Raw genomic sequence first — 10498 nt, 5'->3', positions numbered from 1 at the left:
AAATATTTTTATATTATTTGTGTAGTATTCTGATTTCTCATGTTATGTTTTTATGGGTTTTTTATCATTTATTATACTATTTTTTATTTTTTATATGTATATTTTTTTATGAAATCTTTTTTTAATTTTTGTTTGGATTTTTTATTTATTTTATTGTATTTCTTTTATTCATATGACAAAATGTTGTTGATTTTTTTTAGGATATTTTTATTATTTTTTATATGAATTCTTTTTTTTTATCCTTTACTGCATTATATTTATGTTGTGTATGAAATTTTTTATTTTTTTATTTAATTTTATTCATACGAATTTTATTTACTTTTTATTATATTTTTTTGTTCATATGATATATGTTGTTGATTTTATGGAATTTTTATTATTTTTGATGTGTATGATTTTTTTCTATTCTTTGAAGTACTTTATTTTTGTTTTGTATTAATTTTTTTTATTTTTTATCCTGATTTTGTAAAATTTGTAACTGTAATTATTACATACTACGTTTATTATCAAAATTTTGTATAATATAAATTATGATCTTATAAAAAAAGACAAAATAAATAAAAAATTAATTATAAGTAACAAAAAAATCATAAATAATGAAAATTTATAGTAAAGAATAATACTAAATTAAAGAATACTAATAGTATTAAAAAAATTATAGAATATTTTTTTGTTTGACATTATAAAATTTATAGTACTCTCTTTTATATTTTTATTTTTTATTGTATTTATTTTATTTATATGATAAATATTTTTTATATTATTTTTTGTTAGTATTCTGATTTTTCATATATAAAAAAATTATTTAAATTGATGTCTCTTTTAGTAATTTTTCATCTAAAAATGAGTTTGAGTAGTATAATCCAAACAATATTTATTTTAGTATAATCAATTTTGATATAAAGATTGCCAAACAAAAATCACTTTAACCCAAACTTACTTTTTATCAAAATCAATTTTACAAAATCAATTTTATGCAAACTCCTATTTGCAAACTGTAATCCAAACACACACTTAGTTCTTGACTTATTGGGTTAGAATACACTGTGGACAAAAAAAATAATAAAAAATAAAACTATGAAGTTAGGAGTAATTTGGAACCATTCATATCATTAAGTAGCGTTAAAATGTTAAATCACTTGTAGGTGCATAAACACTAGAAAAAATTTTGAATAGAAGAAAACTTTGGCAATGACAAATAATTGAAAACGGAAATTTCGAAGCACATGTAACTTTATAGAGTTGTAGGGCACTTAGCATCATCATTGGTACATATCCCACTTCGATGGCCGAATTATGAAGAAGAACGTTTAGATAATCTAAAATAGCCGACTAATAATGAAGGAAAAAACTCAAAAAAGTGAAATAAGAAAGGATATGAAGATGGGGTTATGATAACTGTATTTTTTAGTGAAGCCAGTTGTAATACGTGTGGTGCTAATCATGATTAGCACTAAGCTCCCTCTTCAAGAAATGAATACACCTTAGCGGAAATTATAATACATGAGTAGATATTTATGATTTTTTTTTTAATTCTAACAATAATGTATATAAAATTAAATTCTAAAACTATTAGAATATATTTGATCTGCGTTTTCATTTTTTATTTTGATATTTAATATTTTATATTTTTAATAATTTTGTGAAAGAAAAAATAATGAAAATAATAATTTTTTTTATTTTCATTTTTTTTAAACAAATTTTTAGAAAACGTAAAACATTCAAAATAAAGACAGAAAATGAAAATACGACTACGAATAATATTGACACCTTTTATTTGTTTACAATTACGAATAGTTCAAGTTACCAACTCAATTATCCATTTTTTAAAAATCTAACTATCCTTTTTAATTAAAACTGAATTTTTTTTTTGGGTACAAAAACTGATGATTAAATTCCAGCTATATGAAGGTATTGTATGACAATTCAGAAGGTCATAAGAAGATTACTAAAATAAATAAATCCCATCACCCACTACAGAAAATTGTGTTTTTTTTTTTTTTCACACTCTCACCCCTCTTCTTTTTTCATGATCAATCAGTGGGTATGCATGGGCTCTTTTGAGATTGTGAAAAAGAAAAATAGGGTAATGGTGGGCCAGCCCGCTCGTGCACTGCAGCTAGCCATGGGCCCACGGCCCATCAGAGCCCACAAAAACTGGTTATGATGATGAAGTTGCACCTTCATTGGTGAGAGAGAATTGTTATTAAGCCGCTAATTATCTTTTATAAGATGGACTAAGTTGTATAATATACTTACATGAGTTTAAATTAGGGTATTCTTCAAATATTACGAGTACTAATTTATATAACAAAAAAAAAGTAAAATAAAATTATGATTCACGATTTCAATTTTTTTTTTATTTAAAATTGACGATTTCTTCTTATTTTATACACGGCATATATCACTGCATTACACCAAACATCGTAATATTAAAAAAAATCACCAATAACATTCCAATATAAAAAAAATAGCTTTATTAAGCAGGCAAAATATTAATTAATTTATATATTATTCTTCAAAAAAAGAAAGAAAGAAAGAAGAAAGGGTAAGATAAATAAATGCATGTGAACTAAGCAATATAATAGGTCCCCCACTAGGGGCCAATTGAGTAGTACAGTGGTGATTAAAAAGTTTATATAAGGAAAGTGAAGTATGCATAAGATTAACTAGCAATGTGTTAAATTAAAAAAACAAACAAAGCATATATCTATCTATCTTTCTTTATATATACTCAACTAGTCCCTTCTTGTAGTCCTATCCTCCCTCTCTCTCACCCTTCAACAATGGCTTCCGAGAAGGTTGAGACAGTTGTTGCTGGGAACTACTTAGAAATGGAGAGAGAAGAGGAAGATTCAAAATCTGCTGCTAGCAAACTTTCTAGCCTCATCTGGCATGGTGGTTCTGTCTATGATGCATGGTTTAGCTGTGCTTCTAATCAGGCATGCATAGTTAATTAATCAATTAATATTATTATAATAGAACATTATTAATGATAAATATGATTTGAATTGAATTGAATTGAATGCAGGTTGCACAAGTGCTATTAACACTGCCATATTCATTTTCACAACTTGGGATGGTGTCTGGGATTATATTTCAGCTTTTTTATGGACTCATGGGAAGTTGGACCGCATACCTCATAAGTGTTCTTTATGTTGAGTATAGAACAAGAAAGGAGAGGGAAAAGGTTGATTTTAGAAACCATGTAATTCAGGTGAGAAATTAATCATGGAGTGAGGGTTAGTTGCTTTAGATTATTCTTCTTCTTTCTTGTTCTAATAATACTGTTTTGTTGCAGTGGTTTGAAGTTCTTGATGGACTTTTAGGCAAACACTGGAGGAATCTTGGTCTCTTTTTCAACTGTACTTTCCTTCTCTTTGGATCTGTTATTCAACTAATTGCTTGTGCAAGGTATAGTAAACTAAACTAATTTCTATTCTAATTGACATATGCTAAAGTGACTAACTAATTACAATTGAGTCTACATCTATTACTAATGAAAAATAATAATGAATATTATTATTTTCAGTAACATATATTACATAAACGACAATCTGGACAAGAGAACCTGGACATACATATTTGGAGCATGCTGTGCAACAACAGTGTTCATACCATCTTTCCACAATTATAGGATATGGTCATTCTTGGGTTTGTTAATGACTACTTACACAGCATGGTACATGACCATAGCTTCCCTTATGCACGGCCAGGTAAATTTAATTCAATTCAAACCTTACTCAAAATCATATTCTCATACACATGCTAATAATAAATAAATTTTTTTTTTTTAAACCAAGGTTGAAGGGGTGAAGCACTCAGGGCCAACCAAGTTGGTTCTCTATTTCACCGGTGCTACAAACATTCTCTACACTTTTGGTGGACATGCTGTTACAGTGTGAGGATTAGAGTATTCTAATGTTTAATTTATGCTTTAATTTAGTCTTAAAAAATAAAACGTTTTAAATTAGTCTTTAAAAAATACAATAATGAATCAAATTGGTTATTCTGCTAATTAGACGATAATATATGTTTAGTCACACTTTAAAAGCGTAATTTATGTAAAAAAATAACAAATTAAACAAAATAATAATGCTTTTATAACATATCAAAATCAAACTGTATAATTCATCACTTAATAATAAAAAAAATATCTTCACATAAAAACAATTAGAAAGATGAATCTGACTGATATATATTATGTTAATGTAGGGAAATTATGCATGCAATGTGGAAGCCACAGAAGTTTAAGATGATATATCTGATAGCAACATTGTATGTGTTGACACTAACATTGCCATCAGCTTCAGCAGTGTATTGGGCATTTGGAGATCTGCTTCTAACACATGCAAATGCACTCTCATTGCTCCCAAGAACAGGGTTCAGGGACACAGCCGTAATTTTGATGCTGATTCACCAGTTCATAACATTTGGGTTTGCATGCACCCCACTATACTTTGTGTGGGAGAAATTCATTGGTGTTCATGAGACGAAGAGCTTGTTCAAGAGAGCATTGGCCAGGCTTCCTGTGGTCGTACCAATTTGGTTCCTTGCAATCATATTCCCCTTCTTTGGTCCCATCAATTCAACCGTTGGATCTCTCTTGGTCAGCTTCACTGTTTACATCATCCCTGCCTTGGCTCACATGATCACTTTCGCTCCCGCCCCTGCTAGAGAGGTCAGTCGCATTCTAGTTAAATCTCTCAAATCATTTAGATTTTGTTTAGAATGTTAAGAATTAAAATTCACTCAAAAGTGTTAAAAATGAATGATTTGAATCTTTTTGAGAATTTCAATTCTCATTTTTTTTTCATTTGTGAATCAGATCAAAAGGAGTCTGATTTTTAAATCTACTCACACACTCTTCAACCTTAAATTCTATCCAATTAATACATTCTAATCATTCTAAATCATAGAATTAAATTTTAATTAGAAATTAATTCTTTTCTTAAAGGAAATAGAATTCTTTTCTCATATTAAATGATTTTCAAACAAACTCTTAATGATTTTCAACTATTAATTTCATACAAAGACAATTACACGTGAGTTTCTATTATATATACATTGTATTTTAATGGTTTAATTATTCTTTTTATTTCTATAGTTTTACTGAATTTGTAACTAGATTCTTATATTTTTTTTTCTTTTAAATTAGATCCCTATACTGTTTTTAATTTTGTAATTAGATTTTTTTATGTCAAAAATGTTAAAATTAATAGAATATTCCTCCCAAAAAATTTATGGTCAAAGATCTAATTAGGTTTTTAATTGTGAATACTTTTAAATTACAGAAAAAATATTCTATTAATTCTAATATTTTTTATATTAACAAGGACCTAAATATAAAATTAAAAATAGTATCGAAATCCAATTGAAAGAGAAAAAAAGTATAAGGATTTAAAGAAGTCAATGACATTCTAATTAAATTTGTCAAATCATTTAATAATTTTTAACTATTAATTTCATACAAAGACAGTTACTTGTGAATTTTCACCTGTACATACATGCATTCCTTTAATTAATTAAATTTTCTTTTGTTGATGAACTAGGTGCTTATTATTAATGTAACAAGTTAATTATATTTTTTTCTTTTTTGGCAAACTTTGGACAGAATGCTGTGGAGAGACCACCATCAATGTTAGGAGGTTGGGTAGGATTGTACTCCATGAATGTGTTTGTGGTGGTATGGGTTTTGGTGGCAGGGTTTGGGTTGGGAGGATGGGCAAGTATGCTTAATTTCATTCACCAAATCAACACTTTCGGACTCTTTGCAAAGTGCTATCAATGTCCCCCTCACAACAAGCCTTCAATTAAATTAAATTAAATTAAGTTCCTAATTTTCCCAATTTCTACTTATATTTTGAGATCGCCATACATGTGTGTAAAGAGATTGCCATTTGTATTTTTTTTTTTAATTTTACTTTTCTCTTCTTTTTTTTTCATTTTTTTATTTTACTACTATCTACTATATTAAGCTAATTGGTGTTAATTGTGTCAACTAAAAAAGGGAGTGATGGCAATCATGACCACCCCCTATTATTATTATTATTATTATACGAAATCAGATTTAGAATTTCGTGTGGGGGTTAATCATTATTTCATGTTGTGATAATTTAGATCTTTATATTATGCAAAATATACTACTCATAATTTTATGCTCTATCTCTATTTATGTTATATATTCTAAGCTAACTTAAGCATCTTAAGAGACATGTCAATGAAACATTGATAAGAAGTTTCACCTTTAAAACATTATTATTTATACATTTAACAAAAAAGAAAAGAAAAATCATCAATAACTTGTAATATAAACTAAGAACCAAAAGAATTATTAATAGTTTAATACTACCTGGCCCTGGCTATTTGATAATTGACACGTACACCAAGTTGTATCCAACAAAAAGAATACTTTGAGATTTGTTTTAAGAATAATGGGAATTAATTTTGGGAATTCCATGTTAGAGAAGATGGAAAACGACAACGACCTAATTAAATATCGAAGGTTGCGAAGATGAGATATGTTGGAAGATTGAAGATCAAATCTCACGCTGAAATTATGGTGTGATCTCATCATCACATCCAATAATCTTATCTCAAATCCCTTGCAAATATGAAAATGTTCATTGTTCTCTTTATAGATTTTCTTAAATTATTGATAGCCTAACTGTTGTGAAAGATGAAGTATGTGAATTGGCTTTTTTTTTTCATATTTTTTTTAATGTTGGTGAATATCTTAAATGTTGGGTGATTTAATATTTAATAAAATTTTGGAAGCGTTTATATATATATATATATATATATATATATATATATATATATTATCAAAGATAGAAAAACTCAAATCCACAACGTAACCTCTTAAATGAATATAGAAAAACTATATCTTTTAAGCTATAGCTCATTAGAATAGTTTCCATAATTTATAGGAAATATTATAGAAAAAATTATATTTTATTCATAAAAAAATAATCTGTGAGAACGTATATTATAAAAAGATATTTTTTATTTGTAAAAATACAATTTACTAGAAGCATATTGTCAATTCTTAACTTTTCCTAAAATACCGTTTATCGATATGTATGAATTCATATACTGTTTTGTAATATTAAAATAAAAAATCACTATTTTATATATTAAAAATATAAAAATAAAACCAAAATTTAAACAAAATGTATTGTATCTATTTTATTTTATTTAATTTTCAAACTTACATCTTGCAAATTTAACTTTTTTGATCCAAAATTAGAAAGAAAAAGGATTATATGGACAAGAAAAAAAAATCACATACTTGATCAGAATTAAAATTTTATTTAACCATGTTTAAAAGGCATATATTCTGATAATGGAACGAAAATATGGAAATTATTTTTTTTTACCAATAATTAATCAATATTCTCTTTTTCTCTCTAGAATAACAACTCAACCTTAAAACTTTGATCATCTACTATTTTATTGATTGATTATTGGATGGTTAAAAGGAAAAATTAATTCTCTAACAAATCTGTTTTGTGAATTTGGTTTTAGTTGTCAACCTATAATCTAATTAAGTTCACATATCATAGATTGGATTCTATCTAATGTAATGTGTTTTCAACTTTTCATTAGGTGTTGTAAAACAGGATTATAGAAAATTTTATCAAGCAGTAAATATATAAATACTTAATATCGCATCATATAAACGTATGTAAATAATACATTTAGGATGACAAAGGTATTTTTCAAAATATATAGATAAAATTGTTAATGAAAAGTATAGTCATTATTAATTAAATATATAATAAATAAAGATTACCCGTTCATTTAAGTGTAGTAAACCATAAAAGATTTCATTAGACTTTGACAAATACTATAACCTAGCATAGTAGCAATTTTTTTTACTGTGTATCTTTTAAGTTAAAGTCTAATCTGTCACATATATAAATTTTATTTAAAGATTTATTGCTGGCCAATAAATTATTGTACAAGACAGAATTCGAATCTTTTGACACTTAAACGGACAAGTGAGCTGACTACTTGATAAGCATAGTAGATTTTGACAAAGGCTTTTTTTTTTGTTTCTCATGGTATCTTCAAATCTAGCGAGTCAATGACTAATTCGTCGCAGATCAGAACTTTATTTAAAAGTTTGCCGTTGGCTAATAAATTGCTATATTACAAGGCATTATTTGAATTCTCGATACTTACTTAAACAAATTAATAAACTAACCACTAAATCAACTAAACTTGATTTTGACAAATACTATAACCTAGCATATTAGCATTTTTTTATAAAAAGATAATAGATGAAGATAATTTCCCTTTTCTATAATAGCAACAAGTAAGTTGAAGGACATGGGCCCGAGAGATAGATGGGCCCAAAGTGTGGTGGGCCTAGCATATCGTCCTTGGTTTCGTGTCCAAAGGGATGTAAAGACGTTGAAAAGTAAAATGGCTACAAGCCTACAACGTGAATAAATGCTTTAACAGCTACCTCATCCACATGCTATGCTTAGCTCTATTCGTCTTCAGCATTTTCAATTTTCAACTCCTTCATCTCTTTCGGAACAACTAAAAAGCCTCTTTGCCACCAAATATTAATATATTGAATTATTTAAATGCATAGATATCTTTTTACGGTTAATTAGATTAAAAAATACTATATGTAAATACAAAAATCTAATTACAAAATCAGTTATATGTATTTTTAATATATTTTTTTATTTTATTTAATATATATTCTATACAGATTAACACGCCATTTTATGCATTATATGTAGAAATAAGAAAGTTTAAAATGCACATGGACATACATGTGGTAGTGACGATGATAATATTGAGTTTGAAGGATTGAAGAAAAGAACAATCTATGAAACAGTGATGGGGTAACCAACGAGGCCACAAGTTCTCATCATCACCATTTTCTTCTAGAGAAAGTTCCAAGTCAAGGATTGATAAGTAGTTATCAAAGAATATTTCAATTAATTATTTTTCTTGTGGACTCATCAAAATATAATGAAGAAAGGATCATTGAATCTGTGATGATTTTACGAAGAGAGTTATTTGCCTTTTGACCAGCAATCAAAATCATAAATAAAATATCACTTGAAAGAATGGACCACCCCTATATTAAGAGAGCCAGCATTAAAAGTCACTTTAAAAAAGAAAAAAAAGAGGTGGTTCTATATCTATCACCTGGTTAGGGGACCTAATATCTTAGAAAGATAAGGTAAGAGTACCTGTAACTTAGAAAAAGTTCATAATAAAAGGTGGTTATGAGTTATCACACAACTTCAAACGCTCCAAGACCCCATTCTCAAGTACATTAGTTTAGTTGCCTCATCTATAACAATTTATGGTGTATTATTCACACTAATAATGTCTTATTAACGGTTAACCCATACATCCGTAGTTATCATATTAGAAAAGTTGGATTCAGATTTAGTATAGCAACGAATTCTTTAAAAAGTGTGTTGCTAAAATCTATCGTTAATTAACAATATATAAAATCTTTTGTTGCTGATTATCACCAACACAATTTTTATAGTTGGATATTATTTGTCATTAATTCCGTCGTTAAATTTAATATTTCTGCCACTAATCAATAAAATTTCGTCGCTAATGTGAAAGATTCTACTTGTGGTTATTATTAGAATGAAATGTAAAATAGTATCGGTCATTATTATTATTATTATTATTATTATTATTATTATTATTATTATTATTATGGAAAAGTCTAAGGGCCAGTAGTTTTGTTGAATTTTGGCCAGCATGTAACCAATAGAGAAATGTGAGTCATTGGATGAAATCTCACATCAATCTCACACCATTAAATTATCATTGATGGCTATTTGCTGGCTACCAATCATAAAAATTATTGGCCCCTAACATTTATTATTATTATTATTATTATTATTATTATTATTATTAGTCACCAAAAAAATTCAATGTCCAATATATAATTTAGAAGTAAAATTAAAAGATTTAAATGCTAAATTAGGAGGTAAACCAGTATGAAAAAATAATTATCATAAAATAGATATTATTAATTTTGAAGTATTTAAACATCTAAGAAAGAATGTTATCATCATTTTATAAGAGTAATAATTAAATTAGTTCCTAAAAGATAAGACATTTTTTAAATTTGTCTCTAAAAGATTTTTTTAATTAAATTAGTCCATCAAAAATTAAAATTTAATCATATTTATCCTCAAATCATTTCATTATATATATATTTTTTAAAGATTGATGTTGTAAAATGTTAATCGACAACATATATAATACTTGATATGTCTAATTAGACATTAACCAAATATGTTTATGAAAATTTATTAATTTAGTCATTTCTCAAATTACAAAAATCATATTTTCAATATGACTTAGCGACTAAATTGATAAATTTTCATAAATATATTTGATCAATGTTCAATTGGACATGTTAGGTATCATGTATGCCATGAATTAATATTTCATATTATCAATCGTTGACGGAAATTGTAGGTGGAATAACTGAAGGACA

The 10498-nt window shown here is 26.7% G+C and overlaps 1 protein-coding gene across 1 annotated transcript; it reads left to right on the top strand.

Annotated features, from left to right (window-relative positions):
- Positions 1-2685: 2685 nt before the first annotated feature.
- On the top strand, positions 2686-6165 carry LOC130943644 (auxin transporter-like protein 3). Its single transcript, XM_057871614.1, has 7 exons — positions 2686-2942; positions 3032-3217; positions 3302-3414; positions 3533-3716; positions 3804-3901; positions 4216-4681; positions 5615-6165. Exons 1-7 carry the CDS (start codon positions 2787-2789, stop codon positions 5825-5827), a joined length of 1416 nt encoding a protein of 471 aa, XP_057727597.1. The 5' UTR covers positions 2686-2786; the 3' UTR covers positions 5828-6165.
- The last annotated feature ends 4333 nt before the right edge of the window (positions 6166-10498 follow it).

The sequence above is a fragment of the Arachis stenosperma genome, chromosome 8, assembly GCF_014773155.1.
Source record: "Arachis stenosperma cultivar V10309 chromosome 8, arast.V10309.gnm1.PFL2, whole genome shotgun sequence".
NCBI classification, from domain to species: domain Eukaryota; kingdom Viridiplantae; phylum Streptophyta; class Magnoliopsida; order Fabales; family Fabaceae; genus Arachis; species Arachis stenosperma.
This window is presented reverse-complemented; position numbering and strand designations above follow the sequence as displayed.

Coding starts and splice junctions, on each gene's coding strand:
- LOC130943644 (XM_057871614.1), top strand. CDS start 2,787: ATGGCTTCCGAGAAGGTTGAGACAGTTGTTGCTGGGAACTACTTAGAA. Junction 3,902..4,215: donor GGTGGACATGCTGTTACAGT/GTGAGGATTAGA, acceptor ATGTTAATGTAG/GGAAATTATGCATGCAATGT. Junction 4,682..5,614: donor CTCCCGCCCCTGCTAGAGAG/GTCAGTCGCATT, acceptor AACTTTGGACAG/AATGCTGTGGAGAGACCACC.